General features: G+C 45.9%; 1 protein-coding gene across 2 annotated transcripts in view; it reads left to right on the top strand.

Annotated features, from left to right (window-relative positions):
* LOC137616502 (uncharacterized) overlaps nt 1-24,922 on the top strand; it is a 54,820-nt gene that overhangs the window by 10,098 nt on the left and 19,800 nt on the right. Inside the window, exon 2 of one of the 2 annotated variants that reach the window (XM_068346323.1) lies at nt 852-1,032. In XM_068346323.1, coding sequence (XP_068202424.1) covers nt 852-1,032 — 181 coding nt within the window. Of the gene's footprint in view, nt 1-851; nt 1,033-24,922 lie in introns of those variants that run through there. The other variant, XM_068346324.1, reaches the window with a different exon arrangement.

The following is a 24,922-nucleotide window of genomic DNA, read 5'->3' as shown; positions in this document are numbered from 1 at the left end:
CTAACTAGGGGTAGGGTAGTTCCACCTCCCTAAAAAGTCTTATGGCTAGTTTCAGCTTCAACGAAAGGATAATCCCAATTAAATAGCTAAAGGTTTGTACGTTAGAAAAATTCAAATTACTTCCAAATTTGTCATATCACACAACAAATAGAAAGTTCCCAAAAGCGAATACAAACAATGTATGCAAAGTAATTCTCAATCAATCTTTCAAATATAAATAATGAACTTAGAAAGTGGCATGTTCACGTTTTAGTCAAACGATACGCAAGTCATTATGCCTCCATTTCTTTCAGCAAGAAATTAAAGTATCATGTATTTACACTAACTGGTGCTCTAAGTATAGGCTTGATTCCAAATTATGAATGGTTAGACTTGATAAATAGAATACTGTATATACAGTACTGTATATGTCAAACTCATGTAACTTGAACTTAACCTTAACCATAGGGTGCATCATAAATTTTACTATTCACCTTTCGTAGGTTAGAATAACTGCAATTCTTTTTTTATCTCAACAGCTGTCAATATAAGGTCAGGTTGACTATGCTCATTTAAATTAGAATTCAGACCACACTGGGGCTATGAAAGCTAGTGTTAGACTATTCTATGGGAATAAGTGGCACCCTAATCTTGTGGAATTACATGCCTTGTGGTACATGAGCAGTCTTAAGTTTTTTAAATTTTAATCTTTATTAAGAATACTGTAGTTGAAATCTTGTAATAAAAATTGATCTTTTTATCCAAAGTTCAATATTATACAATAATTTCCACGAAGTAAAGTTTTATTTAGTAGCATTAAGATAAAATATGTAATCAATAACAAAAACAACTTTAATTTTTTCTATATGAAGGTTGGCGAGCTATTGCCCCCTTTGCCAGAAGAGGTTAAAATAGCTCTGAAGTATCACGAAAAAAATTCCATCGGTGGAAAACATCAACGCGCACATACCAATGCAAAGTCAAGAATAAGGAGATTCACTACCATTTCAAATTTGGAAGTCACATCAAATGCGTTGGAGGTACCTACAATATGTGAGTCATTAAGTCAAGTTTTTTCTAGTGCACTTATGTAAGTTAGCCATTATAAATTTTTCACTGACAATTCAAAACAGTCCATAATATTAGTTTGCAAATATTGCAAAATTTTTGCATATATAAGTTTAATGGTTTAAATCATATAGCACTATTGCCTTTTACTGTACCTCTATTTCATGTTTATATGAATGAATAGCAAATGCATACTGTATGCTGTACAATTGCTTGTGACCCTTATCTTAGTAATAGCACTATTATTACAGGAAGTGTTTATTATTGCTTTTTAATTAGAGAGTTGGTGCTGATGAATTCTTTGTGAATACTGTACTAAATATGGAGAAGTATCACTTTGGAATGGATTGATTCATTTAGATTTTTTTTTCAACGGAGACCATTAAAAATTTCTAAGTCTCCTTATTGGTACAATATGCTGCCCTGTATACTTCATCCCAGTCATATAAAACTGCCATTTTCAATATTAAACTTACCCGATAATCATGTAGCTGTCAACTCTGTTGCCCGACAGAATTCTACGGAAGGGATACGCCAGCGATCGCTATACAAGAGGGGGGTGTACTCACAAGCGCCACCTGTGGCCAGGTACTGCAGTACTTCTTGTTGACACCACTTCAATTTTTCCTCTGTCGTGCTTCCGGCAAGACGTTCATGGATACGCTTATAATTTTGGAGTCTTGTTCACGGTTTTTGGTGAAGTATTGCTCTAAGATTTCAGCTTTCGCTATTCAGGAAGTTCTATTATTAGCTTAGCTAGCTTTTGGAATTAATTTGATTAATTATGGTGACGAAGAGAGTATGAACTCTCTTTCACTTTTAAATGGCCGACCCTTCCCTTAGACGGAAGTGTTGGTGTCTAAGAGAGTATAGACTCTCTTTCTTAATTTTGCTTAACAAAAGTTATAGATTTATTTTATATCTCTCCGCCTTTTATAGGCCTCTTCGATTAACTTCCTTTTATTATAAAATTATTAAAATTAATTTTTATATTTGTTTATATTCGACCTTTCCTAATAGTAGGCGGTCTTTTCTTGTACCGAAGTTAATTAACATTGAGCCCGTCATTTCGGTTTTACCTGTTAACATATTATGCTATTTTAATGTTTTTGAAAGAATTTCTTTGATAGTCTCGTACTGTTTTCAAAGTTGAACTAACGTTTTGTTTTGTCTCTGCAGTTGTTGACGTTTCAGAACGTTCAACTTGCGCTCTATCGTTACGATAGAGAGAGAATTTTCACGGTGTCACGTTGCAGTAAGAGTAACCGTGTCTAGCGTTTTGTTCTTTCTTTCTTAACTTAATGGTTTTAATTCTATAAAGGAACTTTTCATTTTGGGAAATATTTTCCTTTAACAATAATATGTTTTAACGATATATATGATTGGGCTCTTCTCTCAGGTTCTAAGTCAAGAGAGAGAGAGAGAGAGAGAGAGATAGAGACGGAGGGAGAAAGAGGAGGATAAACGTTTCGTTCAAGCGAGTAACGTTGTTATCGTTTTTGCTCTTCTCCCTAGTCTCTTTAGGGGAAGAAGGGAAACGTTTCTAGAGTTTTTCTTGTTCTCAAGCTTTATGCGGTGAGAGATTTTAAACGTAGTTTATTTGATCTAGTGTTTAGTCTCTTTCCAGCCACTGAATTATTTATCTTTCATTAGATTTTTCTGTTACATTGTAATTCTGTTTTCGCAATTACTAACTTTTGAGAAAGGATAGAATTGCGTGTTTCAGGTACAAACCACTTAAAGTTTCGAGTTCAGTGAAATAAGTGCAAACAGAAAATCAAAAGTGATAAGTGATTAGCGCAAAGTGTGTCAGTGTTGTGCGTGAGGGTACTTCTGTGCGTGCCAGTCGTCCTCCCAGTCCGGGACCTCTTGCAAGCTCCCAAGCCCAGGGGAGAAGCAATGTCGAAGGGCAAAAGGGTTCGGCAGGCCTTGATCGGCGCACAGAAGTATCCTCGGTGGTTGCGGGCGTGTCTTAAGAGACCGTCACTCCCACCCGCAGACGATTGAGCCCTTATTTTGCTCGTCTGCAGAAGAAATTTCGGGGAGAAAACGCTGGTCTCAGGTCGCAAGACCTCTTAAACGTAAGGTCCAGACCTATGCCAGACGTACGAAGTTAGAGTTCAACAACCCGGATGCAGTCATTGGGTTAGCTCTGACTCTCCTCAGTCATCAGGTGACTGCACACCTCCTAAGAGAGGTAAGGCGATGCCACAACAGAACTTATCGTCTGTTGATCCCAAGACGACTTTGCTGCAGTCCATGCAGTCGCAGCTTGGGGTCTTAATGCGTGAGTTTCAGGCTGAGAAGGTTACACCTCCTCCTGCGAACGCCCCGCCTCTCCGCAGTCCAGTCTGCCAGGCGTACGAAGTTGAGGTTCCTCAGGCTACCTTACCGCGTTCTGAGTTGCCAGTTACCAGCGGTGTGCAGCAACCTCCGCCTCCTCCTGCGAGAGCTCCGCCTCACCGCAGTCCAGTCTGCCAGGCGTACGAAGTTGAGGTTCCTCAGGCTACCTTACCGCGTTCTGAGTTGCCAGTTACCAGCGTTGTGCAGCAACCTTAACCTTCCTTAAGGCAACCTCAGCAATGGGAGCAGGAGTCTTATGCCTTACTTCCTCCGCTTCCGCTTGCGGTTCCACCAGCGAGGCAACAATCTCTTGAGGTACGACAACCTCTTCCATCAATGAGGCAGCCACCTCAGCACTCGCTGCAGCGACCTAAACCCTCCTCAAGGCAAGAGTCTCAACTCCTTAGGCTAGCACCTCAGGAACCTTAACTCGTTCCTCAGGAACCTGCTACTGCGCATCCGCAACTCTTACAGCAAGCGCAACTCTTGAGAGAGCAACCTCATGCTATGAGTCAGCCACCTCAACGCATGCATCTGCCTTTTTTTTCCTCAACTTGAGCTTCTTCCCATTCAACTTGGGAATAACAAATGACAATAATAACACCTCATTACTTTCATAACTTGCATTTGTAATCATATACATGTATGCCTACACAAACATTATGATAATGGAGGTTATTTGTATTACTTATATAAAAATATATATGTATTCCTTGCAATATATTTTTAACAAATCGCAAAATATGGCGAAAATATCTTCTAAACAAATGAATCATGAGTTATGAATGTAAGGTAATATTATGTTGATATTAAACCCCATGCAAGCATGCATGAAGTAATGCAGTGTTGCCAACAGGGCGAGTTTCCCTTTCCTGAGGTGAAGTAGATTATAGTACATTTAGTGTAGCTTAATTCTACGATTATCATGCCGGCTATCAAATTCATCAACAAAACAGTCTAAATCAATTCCCTCGGCACGTGCACTTTCAATGGACGGTAATGCGATATTACTCACTCTAGCACTGGTCATGGAATTTCTGAGAAATGTTACACGCCATGCAACACGCTCTGCTTACCTTACAGCATGCTCTACATACAGCATGCTCTGCATTCAGCATGCTCTGCATACAGCATGCTCTGCATACAACATGCTCTGCATACCTTACCGCATGCTTCTCAGTCACACATCTTTGGTTGTTGCCAACTCACTAGACTGTCAAGCAGTTTCATAACGTTGCCTTCTAGTCTGCTGCTTTTGCACCAGTGAAACCCTCACTGAGAGAACTTAGCTTTTCTCGGATATGGTCCCTGTAGATGAGAAAGTGCTTTTCTCCCTCCTTCTGATATTCCCTTGAGGACTCTGTCATTTGGAGAGGAGCCTTTAGCTGCTTAGCCTCCTATGGACTTTTATTTAAGCATAACATGCTCCCAGGGAAGGTAATGGTTCCACTTCAGTCGCTAACCCCGTCTGTTACCACACCTGCTCCCATAGACCTTGAGCTGTGTTGCAAGACATGCAGTCCAAGCTTAGTCCTTGTTAGAGGATTTTTTTTGTTTACGGAGTCAGTGTGTCACTGGGAAGACGTTCAACAACCAGCAGAAGTGACTTGTTGTGACGCAGTGCGGCAACCCCAGCAACCCGATAAGGAGTTGTCTGTACGACCCAGACAGTCTAGACAGCTTCGGGTTGTCACTGTACTTCCTCGCTTCCCCATGGTTGACAGTTCACAGACTGTGCAGCAGTACCATGATCTTGTGTCCGGCTCCGTCAGACGACTGGCTTTTAAGAGCTCCCACAAGTCGTCGCTGTCTGGAGATTCTCAGATGGACTATGGATCTGACCAAGGAACTGGGCCTCCTGGTCAATTTTGAGGAGTCTCAGCTCGTCCCATCCCAGACCATTGTCTCCCTGGGTATGGATCTTCAGAGTCGAGCTTTTCGGGCTTTTCCGTCGGCCCCAAGGATATTCCAAGCCCTAGAATGCATCCAGAGCATGCTGAGAAGGAACCGATGCTCAGTCAGGTAGTGGATGAGTCTAACAGGGACACTTTCATCGCTGGCCCTGTTCATCGTGTTAGGGAGACTCCACCTCCCCCCCTTCAGTATCATCTAGCTGCTCACTGGATAAAGGACATGACGCTAGAGACGGTCTCAGTTCCTGTTTCCGAAGAGAGGAGGTCTTCTCTCGCGTGGTGTAAGAACAGCTTTCTTCTCAAGGAAGTCTATCTTTGGCTGTTCAGAAACCCGACCGCCTTCTCCTCTCGGACGCATCAGACACGGGCTGGGGTGCGACTTTGGACGGACAGGAATGCTCGGGAACATGGAATCAGGAACAAAGGACACTTCACATCAATTGCAAGGAGTTGTTGGCGGTTCTTCTGGCCTTGATAAACTTCAAGTCCCTCCAGCTTACCAAAGTGGTGGAGGTGGACTCTGACAACACCACAGCCCTGGCTTACATCTTCAAGCAGGGAGGGACTCTTTCGTGAAGTTGTTCTAGATCGCAAGGGACCTCCTCATCTGGTCTAAAGATCGAAAGCTCACGCTGGTAACGAGGTTCATTCAGGGCGGTATGAATGTCATGGCAGATCACCTCAGCCAGAAGGGTCAGGTCATCCCCACAGAGTGGACCCTTCACAAGAATGTTTGCAGCAGACTTTGGGCCCTGTGGGGTCTGCCAACCATAGATCTGTTCGCTACCTCGATAACCTAGAGACTCCTGTTGTATTGTTCTCCGATTCCAGACCCAGCAGCAGTTCACGTGGATGCTTTTCTGCTGGATTGGTTCCATCTCGACCTGTATGCATTCCCGCCGTTCAAGATTGTCAACAGGGTACTTCAGAAGTTCTCCTCTCGCAAAGGGACACGGCTGACGTTGGTTGGCTCCGCTCTGGCCCGCGAGAGAATGGTTCTTAGAGGTACTGCAATGGCTGGTCGACATTCCCAGGACTCTTCCTCTAGGAGTGAACCTTCTACGTCTACCTCACATAAAGAAGGTACACCCAAACCTCCACGCTCTTCGTCTGACTGCCTTCAGACTTTCGAAAGACTCTCAAGAGCTAGGGGCTTTTCGAAGGAGGCAGCCAGAGCGATTGCCAAAGCAAGGAGAACATCCACTCTCAGAATCTATCAGTCTCAAGGGGAAGTCTTCCGTAGCTGGTACAAGACCAATGCAGTTTCCTCAACCAGTACCACTGTAACCCAGATTGCTGACTTCCTGTTATATCTAAGGAAAGTAAGATCCCTTTCAGCTCCTACGATCAAGGGTTACAGAAGTATGTTGGCAGCGGTTTTCCGCCACAGAGGCTTGGATCTTTCCACCAACAAAGATCTACAGGACCTCCCTAGGTCTTTTGAGACCTCAAAGGAACGTCGGTTGTCCACTCCAGGCTGGAATCTAGACGTGGTCCTAAGGTTCCTTATGTCATCAAGATTTGAACCTCTCCAATCAGCCTCTTTTTAGGACCTCACATTAAAAACTCTTTTCCTCGTGTGCTTGACAACAGCTAAAAGAGTAAGTGAGATCCACACCTTCAGCAGGATCATTGTTTTCACATCTGAAACGGCTACATGTTCCTTGCAGCTCGGTTTTTGCTAAACGAGCTTCCTTCACGTCCTTGGCCTAAGTCGTTCGAGATCCCAAGCCTGTCCAACTTGGTGGGGAATGAACTGGAGAGAGTACTTTGCCCAGTTAGAGCTCTTAGGTACTATCTAAAAAGGTCTTAACCTTTACGAGGAAAATCAGAAGCCTTATGGTGTGCTATCAAGAAACCTTCTTTTCCAAGTTCTAAGAACTCAGTTTCTTACTATTCAGGCTTCTGATTAGGGAAGCACATTCTCATCTGAAGGAAGAAGACCTTGCTTTGCTGAAGGTAAGGACACATGAAGTGAGAGCTGTGGCTACTTCAGTGGCCTTCAAACAGAGCCATTCTCTGCAGAGTGTTATGGATGCAACCTATTGGAGAAGCAAGTCAGTGTTCGCATCATTCTATCTCAAAGATGTCCAGTCTCTTTACGAGTACTGCTACACCCTGGGACCATTCGTAGCAACGAATGCAGTAGTAGGCGAGGGCTCAGCCACTACATTCCCATAATCCCATAACCTTTTAACCTTTCTCTTGAATACTTTTTATGGGTTGTACGGTCGGCTAAGAAGCCTTCCACATCCTTGTTGATTTGGCGGGTGGTTAATTCTTTCTTGAGAAGCGCCGAGGTTAAAGGTTGTGATGAGGTCCTTTAGTATGGGTTGCAGCCCTTGATACTTCAGCACCTTAGAGTTGTTCAGCCTCCTAAGAGGAACGCTGCGCTCAGTAAGGAAGACGAACTTATTTAAGGCAGAGTAATGGCTCAAGTCGACTTCCTTACCAGGTACTTGTAATTTCATTGTTATTTTGAATAACTGATAATATGAAATACGGGATACTTAGCTTCTTGATATACATGTACACTGGTTTTCACCCACCTCCCTGGGTGTGAATCAGCTACATGATTATCGGGTAAGTTTAATATTGAAAAATGTTATTTTCATTAGTAAAATAAATTTTTGAATATACTTACCCGATAATCATGATTTAATTGACCCACCCTTCCTCCCCTTAGAACCAGTGGACCGAGGAAAAATTGAAGTGGTGTCAACAAGAAGTACTGCAGTACCTGGCCACAGGTGGCGCTTGTGAGTACACCCCCCTCTTGTATAGCGATCGCTGGCGTATCCCTTCCGTAGAATTCTGTCGGGCAACAGAGTTGACAGCTACATGATTATCGGGTAAGTATATTCAAAAATTTATTTTACTAATGAAAATAACATATTTATCATTTGAACACATAACTGTCTTTAATCTCCTCGACCATTCTCACTTGGTTGTCTACAGCGGTAACATGTACCCTGAGCAGGTCTTCAGTTTTGTGTTCTTTCCACATTGCTTAGGTGGTTTTTTCAATATTAATCTTACCCGATAATCATGTAGCTGTCAACTCTGTTGCCGACAGAAATCTATGGTAGGGATACGCCAGCGATCGCTATACAGGTGGGGGTGAACACCACAGCGCCATCTGTGGTCAGGTACTCTAGTACTTCTTGTCAACACCACCTCAATTTTTCCTCTGTCGTGCCTCCGGCTAGACCTACATGGATACGCTGTTGATTCTGGAGTTATTGCTCACGATTTGGTGATGTATTTGCTCTAGAGTTTAGCCTTCGCTATTCAGGAAGCTATATCATTAGCTTAGCAAGTTTTTGGAATTAATTTGATTTAATTTTTGATTTAATTTTGGTACGAAGAGAGTATGAACTCTCTTTCACTTTTAAATGGCCGACCCTTCCCTTAGTCGGAAGTGTTGGTGTCGAAGAGAGTATAGACTCTCTTAATTTTGCTTAACAAAGTTATAGATTTATCTTATATCTCTCCGCCTTTTATAGGCCTCTTTGATTAACTTCCTTTTATTATAAACTTATTAAAATTAATTTTTATATTTGTTTATATTCGACCTTTCCTAATAGTAGGCGGTCTTTTCTTGGAACCGAAGTTAATTAACTTTGAGCCCGTCATTTCGTTTTTACCTGTTAACATATTATGCCATTTTAATGTTTTTGAAAGAATTTCTTTGATAGTCTTGTACTGTTTTCAAAGTTGAACTAACGTTTTGTTTTGTCTCTGCAGTTGTTGACGTTCAGAACGTTCAACTTGCGCTCTATCGTTACGATAGAGAGAGAGTCTATCACGGTGTCACGTTGCAGTAAGAGTAAACCGATTCTAGCGTTTTGTTCATTCTTTCTTAGCTTAAATGGTTCTATTCTAATAAAGGAACTTTTTATTTGGGAAACCTTTCAGTTTTTTTCCTTTAACAATAATATGTTTTAACGATATATATAATTGGGCTCTTCTCTCAGGTGCTAAGTCAAGAGAGAGAGAGAGAGAGATAGAGACGGAGGGAGAGAGAGGAGGGTAAACGTTTCGTTCAAGCGGGTAACGTTGTTATCGTTTTTGCTCTTCTCCCTAGTCTCTTTAGGGGAAGAAGGTAAACGTTTCTAGAGTTTTATTCTTGTTCTCAGACTTTATGCGGTGAGAGATTTTAAACGTAGTTTATTTGATCTAGTGTTTAATCTCTTTTCCAGCCACTGAATTATTTATCTTTCATTGTTTTTCTGTTACATTGTAATACTGTTTTCGCAATTACTAACTTTTAATGAAGGATAGAATTGCGTGTTTCAGGTACAAACCACTTAAAGTTTTGAGTTCAGTGAAATAAGTGCAAACAGAAAATCAAAAGTGATAAAGTGATAAGCGCATAGTGTTACAGTGTTGCGTTCGAGGGTTCGTCTGTTCGTGCCAGTTGTTCGCCTAGTCTGGGACCTCTTAAAAGCTCCCAAGCCCAGGGGAGAAGTAATGTCGAAGGACTTATGGGTTCAGCAGGCCTTGATCGACGAACAGACGTTTCCCTCCGTGGTTTCGGGTGTAACCAACTCACGTAGCCGACGTGATCACCCCACCCACACAAAGACGAGAGAGCCCATTTATTCCTCGTCTGCGGAAGAGGTTTCTCGCAGAAACCATGGACCAAATCTTGCAGCTTTTAAGTGCAAGTCGGTCCCTTCCGCGCAAGTCCAACTCCTAGGTGGTGCCATTAGCACTGGGTCAGTTCGGACTTGCTGCAGTACGACAACTGCACACCTCCCAGAGAGGCAAGGTGGTATCGCAACAGACAGTAACTCCGTCTGTTGCCGCACCAGCTGTTTTAGACCCTCAGTTTCAACGGACAGTAGCTCCGTTTGTTGTTGTCTTTCTTAAACTCTAGTGGTCTATGCTGCTGACAATGCAGTCTCAGCTTGCGGTGTTGATGCAGGAGTTTCAGGCAGAGAAGGTTAACACACCTCCTCCTGCGAGCGCTCCTCCACCTCTACGCAGTCCAGCCTGCCAGACGTATGATGTTGAGGTTCCTCAAGCTACCTCCATGCGTGAGCTGCCGCGTTGGGAGTTGCCAGATACCAGCTCTGTGCAGCAACCTCCCCTTTCCTTGAGGCAGGAGCCTCTTGCCACGCGGCAACCTCCTCAACACTTGAGGCAGGAGCCTTATGCTTTGCAGCAACCTCCTCTACCCTTGAGGTAGGAGCCTCTTGCGTTGCGACTACCTCCTCCATCCTCGAGGCAGCTACCTCTTGCGGTGCGACAACCTCCACCATCCTCGAGGCAGCAACCTCAACTCCACCTCTGCGCAGTCCACCCTGCCAGACGTATGATGTTGAGGTTCCTCAACCTACCTCCACGCGTGAGCTGCCGCATTGGGAGTTGCCAGATACCAGCGCTATGCAGCAACCTCTTGCGTTGCGGCAACCTCCACCATCCTTGAGGCAGCAACCTCAACTCTTGCGGCAGCCACCTCCACTCTTGAGGCAAGAACCTCAACTCTTGAATGGGCTCTCGTGGCATGGTTGGTTTCGACCTGGCCTTTCATTAGAAGGGGCTAGCGTTCGATCCCAAGTATGAGGTAGAAATTTATTTCTATTTGAACACGATGTTGTGTTGATATTTATCCATATTGACTCATTAGGGGTAATTTGAATGAATTACTACCAATTGTGTCACGTGGTGGCCCGGGGAAATCTGGTAAAACTCGCTGGTAAAGAGACTGATGTCTCACCAGGTAAATCCTCGGACAGCTAGATTAGTGTCAGGTTCAGATTTCTTTTTAAAAATCCTCCTCTACCCATCAGGCAGCCTCATGCTTATGAGGAGCCTCATGCTATGCGGCATCCTCCTCAAACCATGAGGCAAAAGCCTCATGCTATGCGGCAACCGCCTCAACCCATGAGGCAGGAGCCTCATACTATGCGGCATCCTCCTCAACGCATGCGGCATAAGCCTCATCCCTTGCAGCTTGAGCCTCATCCCATGCAGCATGAGTCTCATACCATGCAGCATGAGCCTCATCCCATGCAGCATGAGCCTCATCCCATGCAGCATAAGCCGCATGCCATGCAACATGCTCTGCTTACCTTACAGCATGCTCTACATACAGCATGCTCTGCATACCTTACCGCATGCTTCTCAGTCACACATCTTTGGTTGTTACCAACTCACTAGACTGTCAAGCAGTTTCATAACGTTGCCTTCTAGTCTGCTGCTTTTGCACCAGTGAAACCCTCACTGAGAGAACTTAGCTTTTCTCGGATATGGTTCCTGTAGATGAGAAAGTGCTATTCTCCCTCCTTCTGATTTTCCCTTGAGGACTCTGTCATTTGGAGAGGAGCCTTTAGCTGCTTAGCCTCCTATGGACTTTTATTTAAGCTTAGCATGCTTCCAGGGAGGGTAATGGTTCCACTTCAGTCGCTAACCCCGTCTGTTACCACACCTGCTCCCATAGACCTTGAGCTGTGTTGCAAGACATGCAGTCCAAGCTTAGTCCTTGTTAGAGGATTTTTTGTTTACGGAGTCAGTGTGTCACTGGGAAGACGTTCAACAACCAGCAGAAGTGTCTTGTTGTGACGCAGTGCGGCAACCTCAGCAACCCGATAAGGAGTTGTCTGTACGACCCAGACAGTCTAGACAGCTTCGGGTTGTCACTGTACTTCCTCGCTTCCCCATGGTTGACAGTTCACAGACTGTGCAGCAGTACCATGATCTTGTGTCCGGCTCCGTCAGACGACTAGCTTTTAAGAGCTCCCACAAGTCGTCGCTGTCTGGAGATTCTCAGATGGACTATGGATCTGACCAAGGAACTGGGCCTCCTGGTCAATTTTGAGGAGTCCCAGCTCGTCCCATCCCAGACCATTGTCTACCTGGGTATGGATCTTCAGAGTCGAGCTTTTCGGGCTTTTCCGTCGACCCCAAAGATATACTAAGCCCTAGATTGCATCCAGAGCATGCTGAGAAGGAACCGATGCTCAGTCAGGTAGTGGATGAGTCTAACAGGGACACTTTCATCGCTGGCACTGTTCATCGAGTTAGGGAGACCCCACCTCCCCCCCTTCAGTATCATCTAGCGGCTCACTGGATAAAGGACATGACGCTAGAGACGATCTCAGTTCCTGTTTCCGAAGAGAGGAGGTCTACTCTCACGTGGTGAAAGAACAGCTTTCTTCTCAAGGAAGTCTACCTTTGGCTGTTCAGAAACCCGACCGCCGTCTCTTCTCTGACGCATCAGACACGGGCTGGGGTGCGACTTTGGACGGACAGGAATGCTCGGGAACATGGAATCAGGAGCTAAGGACACTTCACATCTATTGCAAGGAGCTGTTGGCGGTTCATCTGACCTTGATAAACTTCAAGTCCCTCCAGCTTAACAAGGTGGTGGAGGTGGACTCTGACAACACCACAGCCTTGGCTTACATCTCCAAGCAGGGAGGGACTCATTCGTGGAAGTTGTTCTAGATCGCAAGGGACCTCCTCATCTGGTTAAAAGATCGAAAGCTCACGCTGGTAACGAGGTTCATTCAGGGCGATATGAATGTCATGGCAGATCGCCTTAGCCGGAAGGGTCAGGTCATCCCCACAGAGTGGACCCTTCACAAGAATGTTTGCAGCAGACTTTGGGCCCTGTGGGGTCAGCCAACCATAGATCTGTTCGCTACCTCGATAACCTAGAGGCTCCCGTTGTATTGTTCTCCGATTCCAGACCCAGCAGCAGTTCACGTGGATGCTTTTCTGCTGGATTGGTCCCATCTCGACCTGTATGCATTCCCGCCGTTCAAGATTGTCAACAGGGTACTTCAGAAGTTCGCCTCTCGCAAGGGACACGGCTGACGTTGGTTGGCTCCGCTCTGGCCCGCGAGAGAATGGTTCATAGAGGTACTGCAATGGCTGGTCGACATTCCCAGGACTCTTCCTCTAGGAGTGGACCTTCTACGTCTACCTCACGTAAAGAAGGTACATCCTAACCTCCACGCTCTTCGTCTGACTGCCTTCAGACTTTCGAAAGACTCTCAAGAGCTAGGGGCTTTTCGAAGGAGGCAGCCAGAGCGATTGCCAGAGCAAGGAGGACATCCACTCTCAGAGTCTATCAGTCTAAAGGGGAAGTCTTCCGAAGCTGGTACAAAGCCAATGCAGTTTCCTCATCCAGTACCACTGTAACCCAGATTGCTGACTTCCTGTTACATCTAAGGAACGTAAGATCCCTTTCAGCTCCTACGATTAAGGGTTACAGAAGTATGTTGGCAGCGGTCTTCCGCCACAGAGGCTTGGATCTTTCCACCAACAAAGATCTACAGGACCTCCTTAGGTCTTTTAAGACCTCAAAGGAACGTCGGTTGTCCACTCCAGGCTGGAATCTAGACGTGGTCCTAAGGTTCCTTATGTCATCAAGATTTGAACCTCTCCAATCAGCCTCTTTTAAGGACCTCACATTAAAAACTCTTTTCCTCGTGTGCTTGACAACAGCTAAAAGAGTAAGTGAGATCCACGCCTTCAGCAGGAACATAGTTTTCACATCTGAAATGGCTACATGTTCCTTGCAGCTCGGTTTTTTGCTAAAACGAGCTTCCTTCACGTCCTTGGCCTAAGTCGTTCGAGATCCCAAGCCTGTCCAACTTGGTGGGGGACGAACTGGAGAGAGTACTTTGCCCAGTTAGAGCTCTTAGGTACTATCTAAAAAGGTCATAACCTTTACGAGGACAATCAGAAGCCTTATGGTGGGCTATCAAGAAGCCTTCTCTTCCAAGGTCTAAGAACTCAGTTTCTTACCTATTCAGGCTCCTGATTAGGGGAGCACATTCTCATCTGAAGGAAGAAGACCTTGCTTTGCTGAAGGTAAGGACACATGAAGTGAGAGCTGTGGCTACTTCAGTGGCCCTCAAACAGAACCGTTCTCTGCAGAGTGTTATGGATGCAACCTATTGGAGAAGCAAGTCAGTGTTCGCATCATTCTATCTCAAAGATGTCCAGTCTCTTTACGAGAACTGCTACACCCTGGGACCATTCGTAGCAACGAATGCAGTAGTAGGCGGGGGCTCAGCCACTACATTCCCATAATCCCATAACCTTTTTAACCTTTCTCTTGAATACTTTTTATGGGTTGTACGGTTGGCTAAGAAGCCTTCCACATCCTTGTTGATTTGGCGGGTGGTCAATTCTTTCTTGAGAAGCGCCGAGGTTAAAGGTTGTGATGAGGTCCTTTAGTATGGGTTGCAGCCCTTTATACTTCAGCACCTAAGAGTCGTTCAGCATCCTAAGAGGACCGCTACGCTCAGTAAGAAAGACGTACTTAATAAAGGCAGAGTAATGGTTCAAGTCGTCTTCCTTACCAGGTACTTATTTATTTTATGTTATTTTTGAATAACTAATAAAATAAAATACGGGATACTTAGCTTCTGTGTTAACATGTATGCTGGTCTCCACCCACCACCCTGGGTGTGAATCAGCTACATGATTATCGGGTAAGATTAATATTGAAAAATGTTATTTTCATTAGTAAAATAAATTTTTGAATATACTTACCCGATAATCATGATTTAATTGACCCACCCTTCCTCCCCATAGAGAACCAGTGGACCGAGGAAAAAATTGAGGTGGTGTTGACAAGAAGTACTAGAGTACCTGACCACAGATGGCGCTGTGGTGTTCACCCCCACCTGTATAGCGATCGCTGGCGTATCCCTACCGTAGATTTCTGTCGGCAACAGAGTTGACAGCTACATGATTATCGGGTAAGTATATTCAAAAATTTATTTTACTAATGAAAATAACATTTTTTAGAGTTTATAGTAGTTCAAGATAGAAAGCTATGTCTCTTGAATTTGTTAAACTGTATGTTTGCAAAGGTAAAAAGTATTAAAAAGATTGTTAACCTATACACTAAGTGCACCGTTTACCAGGAAAAAGTTTGCATGATAGAGGATAGACGTGAGGTGACGAGGGTTGAAGTAGTTCAGACCATGCAATACTAATTTATTTACTCTGAAGAATCTAGTTACAAGAGCAGGTAAGTATGGGGAACTACCCTCGATAATATAGGATTTGGTAGGGATTTTAATATCTAAGTGGGGAAAAAATTTTGGGGGAATTCTTGTAGCAAGGGTGGGAACATGACTAACAAAAGCAATTCTAGAGCAAGATCCTTCAAGGTCGGGATTTATCGGATTCCAATACCCTTTAAGCTCCAGGAAATCAGTGTTCTAGTGACTTTCCCTTCTACAATCAGTAATAAATCTATTAGATTTTTTTCGTCATTGTCTGCAGAGGTGAATATTGGCCTTGGCGGTATCCAGGATACGATTGAGCTCTCATCACTGAAGTTGGTATCCAGGCCATGTTTGCCACTCAAAATGACTCTTGGTTCAGGACCTAAACGGTCTCACACAGAGCATGCTACTGACACTCCTGTCACTTCTATAACAATAGCAACATTGTTAGAGATAACTGATACACTAGAAACTTCAAGAGAATGTGCTCTACTGAGATGCTTTAAAGGGATTTGTATTCAGGGTTCCAGGCTAACTATAAATGTTTCTATAGATAGATACTGTAAGTTGGGTTACCAGTTGTTGGTGGCTACAAAAAGATTACTAAAATAGCAAGGGCATTGTGCAGTGGACATTGTTATGGCAGTTGCCAAACCCCCTCTGTAAATTTGGTTTCCACCTCTAGGGTAGCTAAACCAGTCTTCACAAAAGACTGCTAACCTTTTACAAGTCAACACAGCATCAGGAGAACAAGCCTAAGAGAGGATACAGTCAATGAGTTTGGCCAAGGAAATTTATACCATTTCACAGGCACCAAAGGGGGAGAGTATGATTTTCCCTTCAAGCTGCTATTGAAGAGTAGTAGAGACACTTTATCACTGTAGGAAGATACAAGAGTATGCAGGTTCAGCAGTCACTGACAGGATAGGGGTACCAAGAACAAGCTAAAACTCCTTGTTCTTTCAGTTAGGAAAAAAAAAGTGGAGGGGGCCTTGGCAAAGGCCAATGTAAACTCTAGCATGTTGTCTTCACCAACAGACTTGGTTTCTTCTGTCAGGTCTAGAAGTACTGTGATTTTCCAGACTGTTGAGTGCCTGGGTTAGGTCTGGGTTCATCGTTGAACTCGATTATAGACATTTTTATTGATTCAACTAAACAGCATGTTTCCAAATTTATTCTCTTCATCTGTAAAAAAAATTCAAGGTACTATACTTTACTGTTGTGGGTGACAGCAGTGGTTAACAGTATGTCTAGGGGCATTGAAAATGGATTTTGAGCAAAGTGAAAAATCTATTTTTTGAGTGATATGGCCATGTCATCCTGATGGAAGGTTCTTTTAGGCAGCTTTCTAAGGGATATTTGGCTACAGTGATACTCCCAGAGAATTGACCATAGGTCTCCAGAATTCTAACTCCTGGCGCAAGTATCCTTAATATAACTCTTAAGGATATCGCATAATATCAGGGGACGTATTTCTTGATACGACACAGCATCTTCACCCCGAATAGAATTTTCGCTTTGAGGGGGAAGACTGGAGAAAATGAAGGGGAGCCGTTATCAAGGTTAACCAGTGGATCCCCTCCCGGTACCACCCCGGCGAACTATTCCTTGTTGCAATTAAGCATGGATAGCCGCAGATAGATTAGTTTCGGGTGGGGACTTGTTACATAGATTTATACTCCTTTTTTGAAAGGAGGGAGGGTCCATCAAGACGACGTGGTCATATCACTCAAAAATAGATTTTTCGCTTTGCTCAAAATCTGTTTTTTGGGCTCAGCCATGTCGTCCTGATGGAAGTTTACCAGAGAATTACTTGAAAGTACTATATCTGTGGGTTTGTATAAGTGCCTTTACCCTGACTCAGATTCTTATATGGTCTCCCAGACCAAATGTATATATGACATTACCGTTATTTGTCATATCCACTAAATTTGGAACTAACTTGGGCTTCCTGTCCCCTGCAGGGAATAAGTCGATACTGACTATAAAGCGTCAAGGTAGTATTCGTAGGAACAATGTGGAACTTTAGTTATTACCAGATTGTTCTTACAGAGGTACATTATCAAGTATTTTTATTTATAGGAAAATAAAAGACTGGAAAATTTATTCGGTTTCATGTAGGGCAAATAAGACGCAAATACATTTTATGTATTTATTTGTATGGACACAATTAAATACAACAACGAATGTATCATAAATAGAATCTTTTACATAATCAACATCAATAAATATATATATTTGTGATCTGTAAGGGAAGAAATGATATTTTGATTATAAAATAAATTTTTGAATATACTTACCCGGTGAATATATAATAGCTGACGTCTCCGACGGCTCGACAGATTCCAAAAACTCGCGAGCGATCGCCGAGAAGGTTGCGGGTGTGACCACCAGCGCCGACTATCGGCCAGATACCGCATATACTTGTCAACATCTCCAGTTCTTCTCAGTCCCCTAGGTCTCTATCGGGGAGGAAGGGAGGGCCTTTAATTTATATATTCACCGGGTAAGTATATTCAAAAATTTATTTTATAATCAAAATATAATTTTTGGGCTCAAGCCATGGCGTCCTGATGGAAGGTTCCTTTTTGGTAGCTTCTTTGGGTAAATAACTACTAAGATATTCCCAGAGAATTTAACCACAGGTTATCACAGAATTCTAACTTCTGGAGCGAGTATCCTAAAGGTTTCCCTTTTAAGACATCGTATATCAACAGGGGACGCATGTATTAACGCGCCACATAGCTATCTACACCCCGAACAGAGTTAATGCTTCGGTGTGTAAGGGCTGAGAATAGCTGGGAGCCGTTCCATAGCTAATCTCATTCGTGGCTACTTCTGGTACTCGAGACGTAAACAAACGGGCGCCATTGCTTAAATGACGTCACGACCGTCTTCATCCTTTGTTCAGTAGCTTGCCCTACTTAGACGGATTTTCCCTGTGCCTTACTTATCGCTTTGCATCTACGTTATGTCGCTACCTTCGGCCTCGCCTTCTTCTGGAAAGTTGAGTACAAGGTTCCAGTATTGTTTAGTTAAGCTCTGACCGTAAAGTAAATATTACTTTCCGAGATAATTGTTGTTTTGTGGCAGAGCTGTGCCTCTACCGGACCCGCCATTTTATGGCGTCGTTGTTGTTATGCATGCCTTATTTAGTTAGCCACAACAACGCTTCCGGCCTTATTTACTAATCGATAACATTAGTTTATTTAGTCTTCATAGCTAGGAACTTTTATATCGTGTTTCGACGCTTTTTATCGGTCATCGATTGACCTCATACCAGTCGGCTTCTATAGCCCCCAGGCCAGAGCGCCTATATATAAGTGTTCATGCATGATTTTATTAGTGATCCTAGGCTAAGTTATGAAGATAGTGGCATTATTTTACAATACTTTCGACTGTGATGCAAGTGTTTTTTCGCCTTCAGGGACCATATAGGGGATAGGTTAGTTAGTGTCCCTTCCTAACCTAACCTACTTGTAGGACCCCTATATGCTTCCTTCATCCCCTGCCTTGGCATTCCCTCTGTTTAGCCTTGATTCCCTTACTAAGTAAAGGGATCAAGTGCCTAACGGAGTATTTATCGCCTCTCAGTCCTCCCTAAGGGAATGAACCCCCCTTAGGGTTGCGTCCGAGAGTGAGGAACGGCTAGCCCTTCCTCTATGGCTAGGACTAGTCTATGACTGTCTTGCTATAGCGATATGTCTTCTATCTTTCCTAGTTCAGGGCTCTTAGCCCTGCTCTAGGTTAGGTTTTGGTAAGGTTATTCTGTCCCCTGCTGAAACTGTACCCATGCACCGTTTCAGCCAGGCTGCCTTATCTTAGGTTAGGGAGTGTCCTCCCTTTCCCTAGTGGCCGCTCTGGTACAGAACCCCTTCCATGGAAGACTCTTCTCTTCTCCCCTCCCCACCTATCTCTTGTATAGCCTAGCCTACACTTAGGTTAGTCTATACCCATCTGTACCCTGTCCTACAACTCCTCCTTAGGGTGGAGTGATAGGGCTACCTTGAGCTTCTATGTGCAGTCCGCTCTGGTACATATACCCTTCATAGTGTCCTATGGGGTTAGCCACTGGATGTGTTCTGTATGTAGAGGTCTCCCCCTCTTTGGGTGTCCCCTAGCCCTCCCTTGGGCTACCCTAGCTCCCGGTCCTCTGAGACCCCTGCTTCTGGGGGATAGAGCCAGCCTCTATCATGGGTACACCCTCTCAGGGGGGGATGTCTGGGAGTCCATGACTGGACTTCTTACATCCCTCCCCCTGTCTCTCTCACTATCCGGGTGCTGGTCCCTTGCCGCCTCCACTGTCGGCGATACCCGCCTCCTACCTTGGTGACTCTCCCCTTACCCTCATGCCGCCAGCCCCCCGCGTGCCGGGGGACTGCCGACCGCCGCCGGCTTCCTGCCGATGGCTCTCCTCCTTCCTCCTAGCTTCACCGTCCGCCTGCCGGTCGGCCACCGGAGTGCCGGCATCCATTGCCGGCAACCTGGTTCCGCTATAACCATCCTTGTCCCAGTCACCAATCCGGCATCCTCCGACTGCCGGAGCCGCCGCTCCTCTGCTGGCGTGCCGCCGTTGTGCCGGCGGCCGCCACCCTGGTATTACTCTTGACTTATATATTGTCTGTTCTAATGCCAGAAACTCTGCTGGAGCGGCCTCCGGCGTGCCGGAGGTCTGCCGGAACCCCCCGGAGGCGTCAAGACTACTGTACTTGCACCCCCTTCTACTAGCTATCATATGAATACTGATAGCCCTACACTGCAAACAGATGGCCTGTTTACGCTGTTAGATCAGTGCCTTGGTACTGTTCTATTAGTAATCATGCTGTCTCTTTGCATTCTTCAAAATTCCAGCATGCTGCGTGTATCTTAGCGCGGCTGGTTGCCGGAAGCAGTTACCCTAAGGGACCTGTTAGCCCCCTAATTTGGGACTGAGTAGCCTCGGTCCCAAACTTATCCTTGGCATTTTCCATGGAATTCCATTGCCCTATGGACTTCTAGGAAATACTTTCCTGTGCCTTCGGCCATCTCGGATTATCCAAGGATAAAGCTTGCGGTAGCCAGCCGGGCGGGATGCATGGAGTATGTTTTCTTTACTACTTCAATCTCTATGCATCACACCCTTCATTAAGTTAAAATTATTGATTAATATTAACTTAGATTAAGAGCCATTCTTATGACTCCCCCCATACTCATTTTCTCTTTCTTCCACAGGAGGAGCAGATGAAGTGTGACTACGACTTCTGCGCTGTGAAACGCCCGCACTTCTACGGGCATACGGCTTGCAGGACTCACGCCCCTTGTGCTAACAAGAAAGGGGATTTGAAATTCTGGGACCCGCTGAACTGTAAGGTCTGCCAGGCTCACATAGCTGATGGCTTCCATAACTCTCCCTCAGCGGAGATCAGGGACATTGCTCGAGAGAAGCTACGCAAATGGGTGCGTGGCTTCCAGAAGAATGCCACCGGACCGTACCTGGCCACTGAAGAATTGAGGTCACTTCTGTTCCCAAAGGCCTCCCCTGATTCTGTGGTGCCCAAGGATTTGATCCCCACTGTCCAAATTACGGTGGAACCTGATGTAGTCATGGCCCAGTCCATGCACGATTGCCGCCTAGATTCCGATGATGACGAACACATGTCGGATGTCTCGGAGGGTACGGAGAAGACCCTCATGGCTCAAGGAGCTGAAGATGACGAAGACCAGGTGGAATACGCCGAGTCGGAGCAAGAGGTCACTCCTCCTTCCATCTCCGCCCCTACTCCTACACCGACGGAAGTGTCTATCCCGTCTACCTCCACGACCCCGGAACCCTCATCTTCCACTCAGGAAATGATCCGGTTGATTAGAGCCGTCATGGACGACAGGTTAAAGGAGAATCAGGAGTTCATCAGGTCCATGATGGGATCCAAAGAACCGAAGAAGATCTCGGTTAAGGATCTCCCCGCTTGCTCACATGCCAACCCATGGAGGTATGCTGAGCATATGGTTATCGCGACCGGCAGGATCTTCGTCAGCGACAAGATCGGCACGGTCCCCCTGGAAGACGTGGAGTTCTTCCCAAACTTCGAGGCCTACCCGGACTGTTACGTCCGACTTCGCTCCGAACCCGCCTCTAAAGAAGAGACCGAACCGAAAGAAGAGATAGTGTTCGATCTCGCGAAGGCCCAGGCTATGCTAGCCAACACGTTCAAGAGTAGGGGTTTTACCTGCTCTAAGCTTCCGGCCCTGAGCAAGAAGCACCCTACCTATGTCGCACCTGAAAATGCGGTACTTCCATTCATGGAAAAGGCCTTCGCTGCGTGCCTTAAAGCTGTGGAGGAGGGAAAAGCCTGCCCTGCACTGGAGGAGTGCAGACCCTTCTCCATAGTTACTCCCCCTGACGCTCGACACTGGAAGGACATCCAGCATACTTTCGTCGTGGGAAAGCTAGATCCTGACGTCGCCGGACGTCAGTTTAATGAAGACCTCCCGAAACTTAACGATCACCTCCTTCGTCGGGAACAAAATACGAAGGAGAGGCTCGCAGCATCTATGTCCCACCAGGTCCAACTTGACATTATGGCCTGTGACACCAGAGTACCAGACCACTACATGGTACTTGCCAAATCCCACATGGCAACCCTGGTGAAGGACATGTTCCACTTCATGAAGGCTCGGAGAGCCTGTCGTGAATTCGTGTTCGCAGGTGCCACTGTGAAACACGAACCCCGGAGGCTGATTTCCTCCAACATCTGGGGCAAACACCTCTTTCCTTCTGACCTTGTGAAGGAGATCACCGACAAAGCCGCCACGGAGAATAGGAACCTTCTCCACAAGTGGGGCATGTCAAGGAAGAGGAAACCCTCTCAGGACGACGGACCTCAACCTAAGAGGAAATCTTTGAAACAGAAACCCCAGCAACGTCAACCAAGACGTCAGTTTCCGGGACCCGCTACCTCCCAAGTGGCAGCTCAGCCACAACAGACCTTTCAACTGGTCACCCAACCGGTGTTGTCACAGTCACCGGTCTTCACCCCTGCTTTCGAGCAACAGACGACTACCTTTCGTCCCAAAGGTAGAGGCTCAAACAGAGGTGCAGGCAGAGACGCGTCTCGCCGTCCCTCCAGAGGCAGAGGAGGAAAGGGAGCTAGCGGCCGAGGCAGCAAGCCCTCGGGACACCAGAAGCAATGAAGTGCTTCCGGTGGGAGGAAGACTCCGCCAATTCCAGGATCGTTGGACCTTCGATCCCTGGGCACACAGCATCGTCAAGTAGGGTCTAGGCTGGAGTTGGACTCAACCACCCCCAACATTCCAGCAGTTCTTCCAACAATCAACCCCCCTTCTGGAAGAATATGTCCTAGATCTCTTGAACAAGAAGGTGATAAGGAAGGTAAAGTCCACCAGGTTCCAAGGAAGACTGTTTTGTGTCCCCAAGAAAGACTCCGACAAACTCAGAGTCATTCTGGACTTATCCCCCCTCAACAAGTTCATAGCGAACGACAAGTTCAAGATGCTGACTCTTCAACAAATAAGGACCCTTCTGCCTCGAGGTTCCTACACGGTCTCCATAGACCTGGCGGATGCCTACTGGCACGTTCCAATGAACCATCACGCTTCCTCCTACCTAGGATTTCGACTCCAAAGGAAAAGCTACGCCTTCAGGGCCATGCCCTTTGGCCTCAATGTGGCCCCTCGGATCTTCACAAAGCTGGCGGACGCCATAGTACAACAGCTCCGCCTCCGAAACGTCCAGGTGATGGCCTACCTCGACGACTGGCTAGTTTGGGCTCCATCGCCCGAGGATTGTGTAAAATCCTGCAACAAAGTCACCCAGTACCTAGAACACCTGGGATTCAAGATAAACGAGAAGAAATCTCGCCTCTCTCCAGCTCGGAAGTTCCAGTGGTTAGGAATCCAATGGAACCTTCAGTCACACCGCCTTTCCATCCCCCAGAAGAAAAGGAAGGAAATAGCAGGGTCTGTCAAGCGACTAATGAAATCCAAACGGATTTCAAGACGCCAGCAGGAACGAGTTCTAGGCTCTCTACAGTTCGCCTCAGTAACAAACCCAGTGCTTCGTGCACAGCTAAAGGATGCCGCGGGAGTCTGGAGACGTTCTGCATCCATCGCTCGAAGAGACCTCAAGAGACGGCTCCCAAACAGACTTCGACTTCTCCTCAAGCCGTGGTCGGAAGCAAAGGCCCTGAAAAGGTCCATTCCTCTTCAACACCCACCTCCATCACTCAACATCCACACGGACGCTTCGCTGGAGGGTTGGGGAGGTCACTCCCACCAAAAACAGGCTCAAGGCACCTGGTCTCCCCTGTTCAAGACGTTCCACATCAACATCTTGGAGGCCATGGCGGTCCTTCTAACTCTGAAGAAACTATCCCCGCCTCCCTCGATCCACATTCGTCTAACCCTAGACAACTCGGTGGTAGTTCGATGTCTCAATCGCCAAGGCTCAAGATCGCCCCAGATAAATCAGGTGCTTCTCCCAATCTTCCGTCTGGCAGAGAAGAAGAAGTGGCACCTGTCTGCAGTTCACCTACAAGGATTCCGCAACGTGACAGCGGATGCTCTATCTCGAACAAACCCGATAGAGTCGGAATGGTCTCTAGACGCAAGATCATTCTCCTTCATCTCTCACCAAGTCCCAGAACTTCAGATAGATCTCTTCGCAACGAGCGACAACAATCAACTTCCTCGGTATGTGGTCCCGTACGAGGACCCCAAGGCAGAAGCAGTGGATGCCATGTCATTGGACTGGAACAGATGGTCCAAGATCTACCTGTTCCCTCCCACCAACCTTCTGCTGAAAGTCCTCTCCAAACTGAGAACCTTCAAAGGGACAGCGGCCCTAGTGGCTCCCAAGTGGCCCCGGAGCAACTGGTACCCCCTGGTCCTGGAGCTGCAGCCCAAGCTGATCCCTCTCCCGGGCCCAGTTCTCTCCCAACAAGTACAGAAGTCGACTGTCTTCGCTTCATCATCGAAAATCAAGGACCTTCATCTCATGATTTTCTCTCCCTAGCCGCAAAGAAGAGGTTTGGGATCTCGAAGAAAAGTCTAGACTTCCTAGAGGAATACAAGACCGAATCCACAAGACGGCAATACGAATCATCCTGGAGAAAATGGGTCTCTTTCGTCAAGACAAAAAATCCTAAAGAAATCACAATTGATTTCTGCATGTCCTTCTTCATTCACCTTCATGAACAAGGATTAGCAGCCAATACGATTTCAACCTGCAAATCGGCCTTGACCAGACCAATTCTGTATGCCTTCCAAATTGATCTGTCCAGCGACATCTTCAATAAACTACCGAAAGCATGTGCTCGTCTACGCCCAGCACCCCCACCGAAACCGATCTCCTGGTCATTAGACAAGGTGCTCCATTTCGCCTCCAACTTGGATAATGATTCATGCCCTCTCAAGGATCTGACTCAGAAAGTTATATTTCTCTTTGCTCTTGCTTCGGGAGCCCGAGTCAGCGAAATAGTGGCATTATCAAGAGAAGAGGGTCACATCCTGTTTACTGATACAGGAGACATTACCCTCTCCCCTGATCCGACGTTTCTCGCCAAAAATGAATTACCCACCAAAAGATGGGGCCCCTAGAGAATATGCCCCCTGAAGGAAGATGTCTCTTTATGCCCAGTAGAG

This window comes from Palaemon carinicauda, chromosome 22, assembly GCF_036898095.1.
Source record: "Palaemon carinicauda isolate YSFRI2023 chromosome 22, ASM3689809v2, whole genome shotgun sequence".
NCBI lineage: Eukaryota > Metazoa > Arthropoda > Malacostraca > Decapoda > Palaemonidae > Palaemon > Palaemon carinicauda.
The sequence above is the reverse complement of the archived record's forward strand: the minus strand, read 5'-3'. Positions and strand labels throughout refer to the sequence as shown.